General features: G+C 52.8%; 1 protein-coding gene across 1 annotated transcript in view; it reads right to left on the reverse strand.

Annotated features, from left to right (window-relative positions):
* The window catches only part of CNTFR (ciliary neurotrophic factor receptor), a 211,414-nt gene that overhangs the window by 13,823 nt on the left and 180,993 nt on the right, over nt 1–16,598 (reverse strand). Inside the window, exons 6-7 of the mRNA XM_062018915.1 lie at nt 6,613–6,730; nt 5,187–5,353 (exon numbers count right to left, since the gene is read on the reverse strand). Coding sequence (XP_061874899.1) covers nt 5,187–5,353; nt 6,613–6,730 — 285 coding nt within the window. The remainder of the gene's footprint in view (nt 1–5,186; nt 5,354–6,612; nt 6,731–16,598) is intronic.

Raw genomic sequence — 16,598 nt, forward strand, 5'->3', positions numbered from 1 at the left:
TGCTCGCTTTGAATCCCTGTACTCGGGCCGGACATCAGCTTCCATCGACGGGGACTTGGAGTCCAAACGCATATGGAAAAGTATAAATCCAGCGCTGGCTCAGCGGGCTCAGTTTGCAAAACAAAAGCCTGTTTGGCTAAAGGAATGCAGATGACTGTGAACTGCGGGTCTGCGCTGAGGAGGTGGAAAGGAAGTCACCGGGCTGGGGACAGGTGTGACTGGATACTCCTTGGGGTAACACAGGGAGTCTGGCCCTGGTTTTTGGAGTGCCAGAGGAGCCATGGAGCCATGGCAGAGGGATGCACTTGTGCTTGGGCAGTATTGAGAGGTGCCACTGTGGTGAGTTGGAGGAAAGCAATAAAAAAAAAGGTGCCCTAATGCTGAGGTGGGAGTCATTTGCCTGTTTTGCAGGGATGTGACCCTCAGACCTACTCCTGTAGGGGCTGGAGACTGTCTCTGGCATGCCGGGAAGGGCTGCCCTGGCTCTAAGTGAGCATGGCAGAGCTCAGTTGTTGAAGCAAGCTGCCCTCCCAGCTGCTGCAAGCCTTCAGATGGGGCTGTGGGTTAATGGGAAAACCAGCAGTCCCTTCTGCCTTCCCACGTGTCCCATCCATGGGACTCCTGCCCAGGCTAGAAAGTGCTGCAGTGCCAGTCCCTCCAAAAGCACAGAGCCAAGGCTGCTCCTGCCACGTCCCTCCAAGAGAGGCAGGATGCAAGAGACAGGAGAGGAGACAGCACCTCCAGCAGCTGATCCAGCAAGGACACACCTACATCTCCTAGGACAGATGTTCCTCATGAGAAACATTAGGACCATTCCTGCAGAAGCCAGTTGAGGAGTGAGGAGAGAGGGGCTGTGTCCAGTTCCCTGATTTCTATGTGACCTTGAAGGAGTCCTTCATCCTATGCAGCCTCAAGGGTTCCTGCTCTGCACACATGGATGAGGATTCCTCCTTCCCCAGTCTTTGTCTGCCTCCATTTAGCCTGCAAATGGCGAGGCAGGGTCTCTCGCTGTACGTCAGCCAGCATAATAGAGCCCTGTCCCCGGCGAGGACCTGCAGGCAGTAACGTAATAAAAGCAGTAATAGTAATAATAATAATGGACGATGGGCATTAGGCTGAGTACTGGTTAAGCGGCTAGAAAACCAGATGTAACATTATCCTGCAGAGCTGATGGAGCATCATCAGACATTCCTGGGAAGGAGGCTTGGCAGGGAGGCAACTCACAGCTCTTCTCACTTGGTTTTCGGCTGCTGTGTCCAAGTGAGGGCTCAGTGTGCAAGGACAGACGTGGAGAGCAGCTCTTCCAAAAGGCCTCGCACACTCTCATACCTTAACTGCCAGTCCTTAGCTGCCGCTACCATCGCCCCTGGCTGTTGTCAGACAGGCCTTGGAATGGAGCTGACGGTCCAGAGAGGCAGCCGAGAGAGAGCTGCAGGCAGGGCGGCACGCAGAGGCCTGTCACCCGTCCTGTCCCTCCAACGAGCACTAGAATGGGTCCCATGCGGCCACTAAATATCCCCTGGCATTTTACGTGAGCAGAGGGATATTAAACTCCACGTCTTAGCCAAATGTCAGTCTAGGTAATTTAATTCTGCCTCCCTAAGTAGTATGAATTGAACTGACCTTCTGCCTAAGCAACTGTATAGCCGTGTCCAGAGACTCTGAATTTCATACAGACACGGGGCACGTTTGTTCTCATGCAGCCCCTCCGAGATGCTCTGCATCTTAATCGCCCTACAGCCGGAGCTGGGAGGACCAGGTGGCCTTTCCAAGGTCACACAGGGAATAGGTGGCAGAACTAGGGAAGGCATCCATGCCTGCAAGCCTCTGTCCAAGACTGTGCTCCTTCTTTTAATGCTGTACAACTTCTTCTAATTTGCCCCACACGAGGAGAAAGGTACTGAGGTGAGATGCTGGTACTGCTGCAGGGTGGTGATGCTTGTGGTGTCCTGGGGTATGCACATGCCAGCTACCTGGTTCTTGGGCTGAAGCACAGGCAAGAAGGTGGAGTTGTGTCCTGGAGGCCACAAATGTCCCCAAGCTGTTCCAGCCCTCATAAGGGAAGTGGCAGCTCCTGACATGCCACCTCACTCCCCCTTGACACCTTCCTCTGCTCCAGAACCCTTCCCTTTCAGCCCCTATCCCACTTCCTCCTGCCTCTGGCTGGAGCCCTGATGTCTACAGGGCTCTGCAGAGCCTTGCCCTCCCCACACTCACCTTTATTGATATCAATATCTTTGCAGAAGGCATAATTACGAAAACAATTTCTAGGAGCAAGACGAGGAGGAAGGCAGCCCAGACCTCCTACCAATGAGAGATGGGGCCAGAGGGCTGGAAAAGCTTTTCCAGTCATCACTGAAAATGGGAATGCAGAGTGACCCCTTACAGCTGGCTGCTAATAGCCAGTATGGCATGACTGCCAGTAAGGCGTGGGCTCGCTATAGCAAAAGAAAGTACCAGTCATTTTCCACTCAATTAAAGCCCATCTTCGGAGCAGCTGGGACAGGGATTTTCTGCTGGGGGCTCTAGGGAAGGAGGAAGGAGACCCAAAGACATCACTCCAGGGGACTTTTTGTGTTTACCCAGGCTGGGTGGGTGGTCTGACCCAGCTGCAGGTCTGCTCCCAGCTCAGATGGTGCTAGGAGGGAGAGCAGCCTGCCCTGCATGACTGTCATGTTGGCTCCAGGCTGCTCTGTCCCCAGCAGGGCACGAGTCCTGAGGGTTTTTCATGTGGGGTTCGATCTCTATGCAGAAGGTGTGATGGTTTTCTCTAGGCTAACGGGCAAACAGAAGGCAAGCTCAGCCATCCCCAGCCCTGGGACTTTAGGAGAAGCACGGTGCAGTTGCTGGTTGTTGCTGTCTCTCCATTTTAGCAGGTTGCAACACTCCCATGCAGCCTTTCTTCAACAGGCTGAGCCATAGGTTTTCCACTTCTCCATCTAGCAGAGTGAAACCCAGCATGACTCCCAAGATGAGATCTCAGCTCAGCTTGCTGGTGTTAGAGCCACTCTGCCAGCACCTACCACACTGGGACACAGCCCCGGGCTTGCAGCTGCAGAGAAGAGAGCCAGAAGATACACTGAAACACAGAAACGTCTCCAAGGAAAGTAAGCATCCTGGGGCAAAGCTACATGGCAAAATACTCTAACACAGCACACTTTTTTTAATTGGAAATGCCAGGATGGCACAAGGAGAAGCTCTGTTTGGGGAAGGTGACAGCTGAGTTCATCCTGTAATGATCCTGCTAAGCCTTGTGACTGCCTGCTTGAACACTCAGTCACTCTGTTCATGTGCTTCTTACACACAGTAGCTGTACCAAATCCTGAAGAGGAGGATTTCATAGCTGTGCAGAATATGGAGATTTTAAGGTCACTAGGTATTGAAGTGTTAATGGGACTGGGCTGTCTTATTGACACCAGCCCATCATCTCTTCCCCAAATGCCATCCCAGAGGGTGTTAGAGTATCTGCTAGGTGGTGCCAAGGGGTCTTATCTCCCACCACAATCAGCAGGGCATGTCCAGGCACCCTGCACCCCTCCAGGCACTCTTGCAAGAGCCAGCAGTGTTGCACCCACGGTAATGGCTGTCTAGGGGCATTACTGGCCTCTGCTCACCGCTCCTCTGACCCAGTTTGATAAGTTCAAACTGGTGGGATGGATCCGGCTTGTGCTGGTGCAGGGATGCCCGGGGCTGGGTGTGCTTCCCAGGCGGGTTGCCCTTGTGTGTTGGATGGAGGACCAGATGTTTGGGAAGCCAAGCAGGGCATGGGTGGGATGCAGATGTTAGAGGATGATGCCCTGAACTCCTACAGGAGGGAATGCAAAGAACTCAGAAAATGCAGCTTAATTGCTGCCCTGGGCCTGGAAGGCTGAAGGTTACCTTCATTTTTAAGGAGTGTATCTTCCACAAACACAATAATTTCCATTTAAAGGCACCCAAGTGACTGAAAATCCAGCACTTCCCTGCTAAGTGCCTTGCCTTGTTATCAACACTCACGATGCACCGACAAACACAAGCTTTGGAAATGGACTGCAGCTGCAGGCACATGGCAGGACAGTCCCTGCTCCAAAATAACTTTCCTTCTCTGTTCAGGGCTGGCACCGTGTTCCTTGTTTGATGTCTTCCAGGATTTGGGGTAGAAAGGGAAAATCTGAGATAGCAGCGGAGCTTCTTGTATTGCATTCTGGTTCTTCCAGACGCTCAGGACTGGCACATGCAACACACTGAAGTCAAAGACTGACTGCTGTCTGCCCTTCAAGTACTCATTTATTGTTTTTCTGGTCTGGCAACTGCCACATATAACCAGCAATTTTTTTTCCGATGTGTTCCTGACCTCTGTTCTCTCCCATTTTTCCCATCCTTTGAGGATGGGCAGTTTTGTCACAGCGCTGGCAGTAACCTGGCTTTGGCTGGTGGCAAAAGGTCTGTGCCTAGCTCCCTGCTTTGCAATGCCTGGAACTGAATTGCTCAATCCACATCAGTCCTTCACAGTTGGAGAATCATCCGGATCATGGGTCTGGCCAAGGCAGGCAGCATCCCTGCCTGGTGTAGCTGGTGGCACGGACGCCTGGCTCCCAGGGCCTGCTGCTCCCTGTCCCTCATTGCGAAGCATCCACTGCCCAGGTGGGACAGTGAAGGGGAGCAAAGTGGGGAAACAGAGTTTTTAGGAGCATGTTAGGTAAAGTGGAAGTGGTGGAGGGTGACTTTGAAAGGGCTTTATCCTGCCTAGGGATCGGGGCAAGAGGACATGACATTTTAATTTCTCTTCCAATCCTAATTCCCATGACTCCGTTTCCAGCACAAACACCAACCCTCTCTTTGAGGAACACCCAGAGTGGCAAGAAAGGCAAAGCCATTTGTCCCACCACATCAGTTTCACAGCCCTCTGCCTGCCACGGTATGTGGCAGCCTCCTTCCCAGTCTCCACACAGGGAGGAGCTCAGCAACCACGGGAAACCTGGACCACTGGGGATGGAGCCAGCACGTGGGCTGCCTGTGGGCATCCTGCCTGGCTCCCCCAGTTGCCAGCACCAATTACAGTGGGGCCAGGAGAATCAGCAGAGGCATGAGGGGGATGCCAGTGTGGCTCAGACCCCAGCTACATCTCATGGTAGGCAGAGACTCCATGTGGAGTAAACCAATCCCAACACCAGCTCAGAGAGGCCAGTTGCTGCTGCAGAAGTTACCTATGGCAAACTCGTCAAAGGTGACAGTGGTGGAGTTTTTGCCCAGAGCATTCGTGACTGTCAGAGTCACCTTGTACTTCACCGTTGAGAAGAGCTGGAGGTATCTGATGTGACACCTGTTTTTGAGAAAGACGTCCTTCTCACAGGCCATCTCTCTCATGCCGTGTCTGGAAAGCAGAGGTGAGAAGAGCTGTTACCTAGGGAGCAGTGCTCGGGGTTGGGGATGCACCACTCTATGGTCACACCTATGGTCCCCGTGTGCCATCCCCTCTCACGGCCAAAGGGCTGCTTTTCCTCCTGAATTTCGCAGGCTCGTGTGTTTTAATGTTTCATGCTAAGCCTGCAGAGGCTGTGGTGAATGTCCTCACACTGGCCCTGAGGAAAGGATGAGATCCTCCTGGCTTGGGGTCCGAGTTGGTCCTGCCTCTCCTTTGAGAGGAACAGGGTCTCCTTTCTGCTGGTGACGCTACCCCCAGAAGAAAATGCGTGACACCAGTCTGTATAAGGGCTGTGCCAGGATCTGGACACAGAGTGGGGGACGATGCCATCCTGTGATCAGTTCATAGAATCATAGAATCATTTTGGTTGGAAAAGACCTTTAAGATCATTGAGTCCAACCACTAACCTCACATGGACAGTCCCATCACTAAACAACACCATGTCCCTCAGCATCTCATCTCTGTGTCTTTTGAATATCTCCAGGGATGGTGACTCCACCACCTCCCTGGGCAGCCCGTTCCAATGCTTAATAACCTGCTCAGTGAAAAAGTTCTTCCCAATGTTCAATCTCAACCTCCATTGGTGCAACGTGAGCCCATTTCCTCTTGTCCCATCATGTGTTACTTGGGAGAAGAGGATGACCTCCACAGAATCACAGAATCTTAAGGGTTGGTAGGGATCTCGAAAGATCATCTAGTCCAACCCCCTTGCCAGAGCAGGACTCACTTCAACCTCCTTTCAGGTAGCTGCAGAGAGTGATCTTGTCTGCCTTCAGCCATCTCTACTCAGGTTGCAACAACTCCAGCTCCCAGCTGGTGATGGACACTGCTGCTGCCTGAATGCAGCCAGCGTAAGGCAGAAGGGAGTATGGCTGTGCCAAATGTGCCAAAAAACACTGGGCACAACCTCCACTGTTGACAAGTGGCGCAGAGATAATGGACCTGGTGGGGAAGGGGGTCTGTGAGCTGGGGACTTTTGTGGTCCCCTCTGGGGAAATTGGAACTTTCAGTTTCCAGTCCCCAGTGCCAAGCACCCAGTTTGGATGTCCTTGAGGCATCCTCCCCAGGCTTGTTTTTGGGACACCAATGCCATACACTCAGCACAGGTCAGACCCATTGCCCTCAAACTTTATGACACTAGTTGGGATCTGCTCCAGGCTGCAAGGACAAAACTCACCCCACTGCACCCTTCCTTGCCAGGCACTTACATGACAGAGATGTTGAAGGAGTTGGGGATGTAGGTGGGAGTGGGCAGGTGCCAGCTGCAGTAGAAACCCTTGGGGTAGTTGTTGGACCGGCACATCAGCACGGGCTCCTTCGGGGGGGCTGCCAGGGAAAGAGAAATCATATGTTGAGGTGGGGTTATCACCAAGTTCTGAACAAGAGGGTGTCCCTCCATTCTCAGCTGCTGCCAGCTTGGGAGGGGACACAATCTGCAAGAGGAACCTGGTCTGCATTCATTAACTGCTCAAAGCATCTAGGAACCTTTGTCCCATGTCTGCTGCTGAGGTCCTCCACGAGACCTCACTTTGGACTGGGCTGTGCATAGCAGCTCACCTTCTCCCCTGGCAGCTCACCAGGTCTAATGAGAAACAGAGGAGGTTGACAGGTACCTTGGGAAATTGTCTTCAAGGCTGTGACAGAGACATGGCTGATGGGGAGGAGGTGCCGTTCTCTCGACCCCATTAAGCTACAGTGCTCACGGCTTTCTCTGCCATGTCCCTGGGGAGTGACTAACTTGTTGAGTGATGATCCTCCAAAAGACCAGAGGTCTTCAAATGGAGGAAGGTCTTCAAAGGGAGGAAGAAGGACCACTTATGGCTAGACAAGAAGCAACAACTTGAAACCAAAAGAGAAAATCCAACTCTGTGGGGAGATTGGTGGCATTAATGCTTTCAGTAGTGGGGCAGAACATCCCATCCCAGGTCTCTGCCTCCCAAGAGACACAGAGGCAATTAGAGAGAGGAGGAGAGCATGCAGTGGGAAGCAGCTTTCCTCTGGCTTTATCAGTCAGTCCTTGAGGTTAGATGCAGCAGAGGATTTTAAAATGATCACACTGCACTTGACTTTTCCAGGCATACATATGTGCTGTGCTCTTTGCAGAAGGACAGCCAGAGGTGCAGGAAGACTCTGCAAAATGCTGAGGGCTGGTGGGTGCCAGAGGATTAGAAGTGATACTTCTCAGCTGCTCAAATCTTGCCCTTGAACATTGGTAAAAATCTTATCTGAACTGAAACCAAAGTCAGCTCTTCTCAGTACCTTGACACCTGCATTTGCTAAGAGCAGAGTTTGGTTCTAACTGCAGCACCTTGGCACAATGCCTGGCCATAAAATACACTCTGGATGTGCACCAGGGCTGCCTCAGAAAGGCTATCTGAACCTACAGTAGTCCCTCTTGTCCTTCCTTCATTAGCCTTCATCCCCACACATCCCCCAAGGTGTCCAGGACACACTCTTCTCTCCAAGAAGAGCTTTTGAAACAAACCTAGCAGACCTGACAGCCTCACTGCAAACATTGCTGTTCATCACCCCACTGCAGTCCTGGCAGTGTTCCCCACCACAGAGCTAATAACCACTCTCCTCCCTGCTGCTCAGGCAGATGTCTTACCCACGGCCATCACCAAAAATGAGACACAAATTGGGATGCAGTGATGCGAGAGTTCAGAGAGCACCCCTCAGCTGGGAAGCACTTGGAGGGCTGCAAGGGCAAATCACAACACCCACACGAAATATGTCTTGCTGTGGAGCAGCTCATACCGACATTGGTGCAGGTGCACCAGCTTAACACCTCTCTGCAAGCTGTGCCAGAGAAGTAAAGAGGGCAGTGAGTTGGCTAAAGGTACCCTTGCTGCACCAGTGAGCTGGCAGCACCTAAAGGATACCAAAGCCTCAAGACATAAACAGAAAATGAGACACCCCTGCACAACCATGTCTATGCAAATCCCCTCGTGGCACACAGCCCTGCAGAGCTGCTGGTCTCCTGGAGGTCTCCTTGGCCCCACTTAGTTATAGCCCAGGCTGTACCAGTGTATGACACTTGGGGAAGTGTCTGGGACCAGAGCAAGACTCTGGTGAGAAACAGCAGCTTGATCATGCCCTCTGGAGAGGGCAAGACTCATCCAGTGAACACGGTCAGCTGGGATGGGCTGCCGGATCCCTGCCCAGCACTGCACAGCAGAGCCCACAGCCAGGACATAACGATGGGTTTTGCTAGGAAAACATTCCTGTGAGATGCCATGTGTGCCAGCTACAGCACCCTACTGCAGTCTACAGAGGGGAAACTGAGGCACGGGGCTTGGACATACCCTGTCTCCCCTGAGACGGGCTGGAAAGGCAATGGGCAGATGAAAAGAGACAAAGGCAGAAGGGAGAGGGAGAGGGAGAGGGAGAGAAGGGGAGAGGGAGAGGGAGGGGGGCAGTGGGCAGGGAGGCAAGGTTGTGCTGGTCTGTGAGGTGTGTTGCTCCTAATGGCTAGTTCAGCCAGCAGCCAGCAGACGAAGGCCAGAGCCTGGTTAATGAGCCTCCCAGCTAAATTATTCAAGCAGACTCTCTGCAGCAAAAGAGAGTGGCTAATCGCAAGGCCAGAGACAAGGGCCTGATGCCTGCTACAGCATCCTCCTCATCCTCGCTGGCTCCTTAACCCTTTCCCTGCCCCCCAGCTGCCCCCGGGCTGTGAGGCAGGAGCACCCTGGGGGGCGGCATCGTCCTTTGCAGGAGGTACTAGGAGGGTGAGTTCTCCGGGAGGTGCTGACGGGGTGCAGGGGCTGTAGGGACAGGTCCTGCCGCGCGGTGGCAGTGTGGGCTAACCGCCGGACGGGGCTGAGGTGCGCGGCGCGGGGATGCCGGGGATGCTGCCCGCGCTCAGCGGTCCGGCGCCACACCAACAGCAACACGGAGTGCGCTGCACTGCTGCTGAGCCACCATTAGTCCGTCTGAGGATAATTTGCCGCTGTTGTCTCCAGTATTATGCCGTATCTAGCCCTTGGTGATCTGTGCTAACCGTTGAGGTAGGTTTGCTTTGCTGGGTGAAGGGATGCTGCCCAAGCTGCCTCTTGCTTCCAGCCCCGCTCGGCAGCAGCCTTTGAAGGTGCCTCATTTTCACAGCCTTGAATGACTTGAAGATCCTGTCCTTTGCTCCAAGTTTGAGGCCTCAAACGCAACTCCTAGCCGCTGTGCCAACAGCATCCTCCACCTCTCAGCCTCTGGTGCCTTTTAGTAAGTCACAGGTGCAAGGAGAGGCTGAGGAAGGGGACAAAATGACCACTGTATTTCTGCCTCCCCGGTGCCCATGCAGCATCTTCAGGGGTGCCCATGCAGCTGAAGGGATGCTGCTACATGAAGCCTCTCATGCCCCAGCCATCTCCCCCTCTTTCTCTACAGGGACAAACTGTCTCACAGGGTCACTCCTGCCACCTCCATCTCTCCAATGAGCTATCATTCCCAGGTGTATTGGGAGGGAGATGTCATGCAACTGCACACTTTCCATCTTGATGAGCAGAAAGCCCACCCCACCGGGGAGCACAAGGCTGGTGTGATGTACCACTGGGGACTGTGACCGTGGCACCATGCGGGTGATCGTGGCCATGGTCACCAGACACCACAAAGGAGAGGGCTGCGAGCCCCTTCTCACCTGCTATGGTGCATTGGGAGGGCTATCTTTGCCCACCTTGCCATGGTGCCTTCCCCAAGCCGGTAGCAGGATGCCTGTGTCCCTGTGGGAGACGGTGGTTTGTAACCCCGTTCCAGTCCCCTCCTCTCCCAGGAAAGGCGTTTGTTGGCACAGCTCATCCTGCCCATCAGAGGCTCTTAAAGAGAGCAAATAAAATTGCACGCTCCAATCGATCCGGCGCTCCATAATGCTGTCTTTGGAGGTGGGCCAGTCCGCCAGGCAAGGCAGAGGAGGAAAACAAAGCCATCAAGGGAGTACTAAAGGCTTTTTCTGCCCTGAGGCTTTGGGCAGTGCCTCTGGGTGCGGGGTGTCCCGCTTCAACCTCCTTTATCCTCCCCTGGCTGACGTCCATCTCTCAGTCCCTGCCCCATGCTGAAAACAACCCGAGCAACACGTTTCCCCTGCCACAAGCACTTCTGCCCGAGCTCCTGCACGCAGCCTCCCTAATCCTGGTAAATATTTACTTCCCTGTCGCCTCACGGAGCTGCTGAACTCTGTAAAAGCAGAGCTCCTTTCCTTTCGCTGAAAACAGCGCCTGCCCTCTCTAATCTGTCTATTAACCTCTCGCATGGCAGGAAGCCACTTCTTCCATGTGCTCTGCTGATGTCTTCTCTGCAAACCCAGCGTGTTTAATGCCCAGCCCTGGCGGCTTCCCAGCAGCTTGGGCTCTAACCAGCCTTGCTGCAAGAGCTTGGGGCAAAGGGATGAAAGGCTGTACCAGAGCTGAGCACATCCCACCTGGTTCACAAGCTGTATTTCGCTCCAGCAAAATTCAGAGCTGCAAGGGGCAGCAAAAGCTGGTACCACGATCACCTCTGCAGACCCCATACAAGAGCAGGGGTCAGGAATGGGGATGACTTTCCCAGAACACAGTGCCCCAGACTTTGCATACATTTGACCACTCTCGGGCTCATAGGAAATAGTTGTTACCTGATCAGCTCCAGCATCTCTGCTCAGCTGGGGAGAGCACAAGAAGAAGTACTTGAGGATGAAGCAGTATGGGATGCATCACTACAGACACAGCTTTTTGTCTTCCTCCTCATCTCTAAAGCCTAGTTGTCCTTGTACCTTGAGTCCCACTGTGCAGGGGAAAAGTGTGACCAATCTGTTTTAGAAACCACTAAAAATGATCTACAATAGCTTTTCCTAGCCGTGCTAGGTCATGAGATAATGGACATTAAAATCGTGGCATCTTTATATATAGAAAAGTTATTTTAGGTCATTTTTAGAGGTTTCTGAAATGGATCAGTTATAATTTTACTCTCCTGCTGAGGGCTGACGGTACTAAGGTTGCCTTACTCCACAGGTGGAGAGATAAAAAAAAATAGCACCAATAAAAGTTTTAAGGGGCCTCTCAAACACTTCTGCAGGAGGCACTTCTGGTATACTCAGGGCACATCCAGGCACTGGGCTGCTGGGGCATACTGATCCTACAGCGCGCCTCTGAGGTCACCTGCATAACTCAACATCCTGGTCTTGGGCTAGCAATGCCTCCAAGGTCCATGACAGCAGTGTGTGCTTGTGTTAGAGCTACAGCCAGGACACAGCCTGCCTTCATGTGGCCAGGATCCCCGTGCTGAGGGACAGCTCCAGCACTGATGCTGGTCTGGTGCCAGACTCCTGCTGTTAGCATCCTGGCCTCTCCCCAGTGCCCATGGCAGGATCACTACCCCGTCTCCTGCCTGTGCCTACCATGCCCTCCACACGATAGAATCACAGAATGATGGGGGTTGGAAGAGGACTCTAGAAATCATCCAGTCCAACCTCCTGCTGAAGCAGGTTCCCCTTCATCAGGGGGCACAGGAACATGTCCAGGTTGGTTTTGGAAAGCTCCAGAGAAGGAGACTCCACACCCTCCCTGGGCAGCCTGTGTCAGGGCTCTCTCACCTGAACAGGGAAGAAGGTTTTCCTTCTGTTTAATTTGAACTTTCTTGTGTTTCAGCATTTGCCCATTTCCCCTTGTCCTGTCACTGGACACTAAGGAAAAAAGATTGACTCCATCCTCCTGACATCCATCCTTCAGGTATTTATAACTGTTAATGAGCTCCCTCTTTAGTTTTCTCTCCTCCAGGCTGAACAGCCCCAGCTCTCCTAGCTTTTCCTCATAAGAAAGATGCTCCAGTCCTCTGATCATCTCAGTAGCCTCACTGACTTTTGGAGACTTATTTGCACCACAGCCATGACCTTGCATACAATGGGTATGTGCCAACAAGTAAAAAGGCATCTGAGTGACTGATACCAAAGATGCAGAGGCTGGGTGACACAGCACCTCGGGGGTGTGAGATGTCAGCCCTGCACAGTAGCCCTGTCCCCCCACCCCTTTAGTCTCTACATGCACCTACACAGATGCTTTTGTTATGCACACACCTGCTGTAGGCATCATGTATTACTTATCTGACACTGCTTCCTAAAGTCGTCTGTGTACAGCGGGCTGGTAAGAAACAACAAAGAAAACAATGATGAATAAATCATATTTCTGCTGCTCATCAGATGAGGAGAACATCTGCCTGCCACGAACCACCTGTGCCAGAGGGACAGCAGGGCTGTGCATGGAGACAGGCCTTTCCACCACCTCAGATGTTGGGATGTGTCTGTGTTTCACTGCTGGAGAAGGACAAGGAGGTGAAGCTCTGATTTTGCTCTGTTGCCCCTTGCCAGCTTGTACTAGCAAGGAACATAATTTCCACAACCAACCCTTTGTCAAGACAGAGAAAGCAAGTTTCGTGGTGTTGTGGGTTTTTTATTAATTTTAAATTAATGCCACAAAATTAATGTCAATTAGAGAGCCCAGGGGTGCAGGCGCTCAGGGTGACGTGGGCTTATCCCTTGCTGACCTGGGCAAGTGATGGTGGCAGGATTTAGATCTCTCCCAGTCAGTCTAAGCCACTACAACCTTAGCAAGGCACTTTTTCAGCGGAATTTTCCTCCATCTTGAAATGAGAGACCAAAGATATATCCCTCTGGAGTGTGAGCCCTCCCTGCTGAACACCAGAGTTGCCTACATCTAGCCAGCACCTAGCCTAGCCTCAACACCCTCAAGACTTCAAGACCCACCTGGACATGTTCCTATGCGACCTGATCTAGGTGAACCTGCTTCTGCAGGGGAGTTGGACTAGATGACTTCTAAAGGTCCCTTCCAACCCTACCATTCTATTATTCTGTGATCTCCCATCAGCTCCTGAAACAGGCTGAGGACACCTGCAGCGGTAACCAAAGTCCCCACTGCCATCAAGGAGCCAGTTCCCCAGCCTCAAAGAGCAAGAATTTATTCCCCAGAAGGCACTGGAGAAAAAGGAGGACTCAGCAAAAGATAAATTTCTAAAAGGCCCTGTTTTACACTGATTGGGGCTCGTAAACCAAGCTATGGATTTTCTCATTTCCCTTGCAGAAAATTCAACATGCGCATCAAGAGGCAGCGCTGTAAATTTTTGGGCGAGGCATTACTCATAGAGAAGAGAGAGCTCAGAGCCCTGCTTTGAGCCCAAACTGCTGTGCAAGCTCCTAGCCCTAAAAGCTGCCTCACAGCTGGACACTGTGGTAACAGGCTCGCCAGAGCCTGCTTCATCTTGCCCAGAGAGAGCCTGTGCTATTCACAGCACAGCAGAGCTGCTCTTCAAACCTCACAGCTATCAGACTTCAGAAAATGAGCCATCAAGCCTGGCTAAGCTGCAAGAGGAAAGAGCAGGAGGAGAGGGGCTTCAGCAGCCATGGCATGGAGTGGTTTAGGAAGCTGATTTAGGCGGGTGAAGCCATCAGGCATCCCCCTCGCTGCCAGCTGCAGAGCTGACTCCCTCCAGCTGTGCTGGTGCTGGGCAGCTTTGCTGCCCAATGGCAATGCCCACAGGGATCCTCAGAGGTCCTGCCCAACACACTGGCACACCAAACCCGGCTGCGCTCGTGCAAGTGAAGGGATAGTGGTCTGGATGACTTAGGGACTGATGTGCAGCAGGGATGCCGGATGCCTCCAGCCTTCAGAACGTCTCTTCCAACCTTCCCATCCTCCTTTGGAAAGCCAAAGAGCAGCTTTGTTCCGAAAAAAACACAGTATTAAATATTAAACAAAAGAAAGCAAACCTGTTATCTGGGATAATTGGGAGTAAATAAAACATTTAACCAAACCAAATGCAGCTGTTTCTACTTGGAGCCGGCACAGCAGCAGGGAAGCCAGCTCAGCTACTCTGCATCCTTGTTACGGCAGCTGATTATTGTTTTGTGTATACCGGTAGCAGGGCCAGGCCCCGAGCGAGGCCGGGGCCCACGGTACTCGGTGCGGCACAGGCGGGAGGCTCACGCCAGCGACGTGGGACGCAGCAGCCCGGCGAGCCTGCTGGGCACCGCAAGCCCTGTGCAGCGCTGGGGTTTGCTCTCCAGCCCAGGGAGTTCACGGCGAGGCCGACTTTCCTCCCCCAACACCTCTGGCGAGGGGATTTGCATGTAACATAAACCATTTCAGAGCCAGGTCACTGGTTCGAGTGTAGCCCCGGGCAGTAATGACCAAACCTCGTTACAGGATGCTCTGGGATTGAGCGTGCTGGGCCCCAGTCCAGCTCCTGGAGACCTGAGGAGTGGTGTGAGGTGAGGGACTGTGCAGCTCCCAGGGGAAGGCGCTGGCAAACAGAGCCAAAGGAGGTTACAGGGAGGCAGAGTGCATCCTTGCCTGCAGCTTGGGGCAGAGAGCACCCTTGGGAGCATCCTGGGGCACTGGGTTGTCATGTCCAGCTGCAGGGGAAGGGGCTGCAGCCTCCCATGCAGAGACGGTGATGTGCTCTTTCCTTTCTCAGCACAGCCATGAGACTTTCCACTGCTGGGGCTTGGGGAGGTGAGCTTGGTGGTCTCTCCAGCTCCCACCCAAATGCTGTCCCTATCCCTTATAAAATGCCAAGGAAGATGAAGGGCTTGAACTGTGTAGGATTTTCCAGTCCCTGACAAAACGGATTCAGTGCCCAGGAGACCTTCATCTTTGATGTGGGGCAATGCAGGAGGAAAATGCTTCCTAGCACCCAGCACCTGCCCCTTATCGCAGGAGCTTGTACTTGTTGCAGGTGAGAGCACACCACAGCCTTGATCTCCATAGAAGACTTTCTACCTTCCTTGGTATCCTTTGATACAAGACTTGATTGGAACAGTCCAAAACTGCTCTAAGTGTTGGTTTCTGCTGTGCCCTATCTCAGCCCAAACTTGCTACGAACAACACACAGCCCCGGAGCCTGAATCTGTGTTGCAGAGCCCTGGAAATCTCTTGCAGGAGCTCAGCTGGAATGGCTGTCAGCCAGAGTGAGGGAACATCCCTGCCTGTTGTGCAGGAGGGCAATACCTTCCCTATCTCCCTGGTGGAAAGGTGTCCTCAAGGGCAGGTACTGAGGAGCCTGAGGATCTGTGCCATGGCAGCTCCAAGACTATGGGGCTTACAGAAGAGAACTCAGCATCCCCTTCTCCCTCTTTTCTCAGCTGCAGGCACAAATCCCCTACACAATCAACGACATGCAATGCCGCTGCCCCCCTCATCACCTTATTTAAAGGCTTCAAGAAAGCAATCCGTCGTCCCAGCCTCTCCAGATGGAGAAGACAGAGAAAATACCAGGTGCAACAGACACAACTGGGACCATCAGCGGTCGTGTATCCTCAGCAAAGCTGTCCCACCAGAACTCCTGGAAATTGTATATTTATCCAGGAGGACCCTCCAGAGGGAAGCTACAAGCACTTTGTCATGTACTGAGGAACAAACTAGCCACGAATATTACCAGCGATCACTCCCAGCAGGGGAGCATGGGCTGCCTCTAACAGCCTGAAGCTCTCCAAAAAACGCTTTTTTTCTCTTCATTCCTCTCCAGATACAGACTGAATACATCCTCATTCCCTGCTCTGCTTTTCCCCAGGCTGCTCCCTGTGCTACCCTGGAGAGGGGCGTACCTGCTGGAAGAAGGAGTCTCTCACTCCATGGGAAATGAACAAGAAGAAGTAAGAAATTTCTGACTCCTCAGAGGAGACAAAGGGATATTTTTATGCTCCTCTTTTGCCTGGATAGGGGGATAAGTTGACAGGAGTGGCTAGTAACTAGACATATCCCATACCTGCTTCCTTCTTGCACTGGCACTGGCTTTTGCAGGGAAAGCTCCTTTCCTTCAGTGTTTACAGAAAAACACCCTCCTGTCTCTTCTCACACAAATCTTGCTAAAAGAAATGCTACAGGCTGTGCTTCCATCCCCTTGCCAGGCAGAGCACACGACAGCCTCCAGCCCACACCAGCTGCTCCACCTTGGACTCAGTGGTGACAAGGAACATGAAAGTGGGCATCTTTGTGCAGGTACTGCCCTGTGTAGCAGGTACCTGCGAAGGCAGCAGAGACTTTTGCTCATTCTGAAGCCACCCCTGCATTTTGGGGCATCTGGACTGCACACAGATTTGCTCAGGCAGACTCACCATCCCCTGGCCACTGACTTACATCCTCGAGGCTGCCCTTCTGCCCCGTCACTACTGCTCTCCTGGGCAGATGCTGTGCTGCCCAGCAGGGCTGATCTGCAGCCT

The sequence above is a fragment of the Colius striatus genome, chromosome Z (assembly GCF_028858725.1).
Source record: "Colius striatus isolate bColStr4 chromosome Z, bColStr4.1.hap1, whole genome shotgun sequence".
NCBI classification, from domain to species: domain Eukaryota; kingdom Metazoa; phylum Chordata; class Aves; order Coliiformes; family Coliidae; genus Colius; species Colius striatus.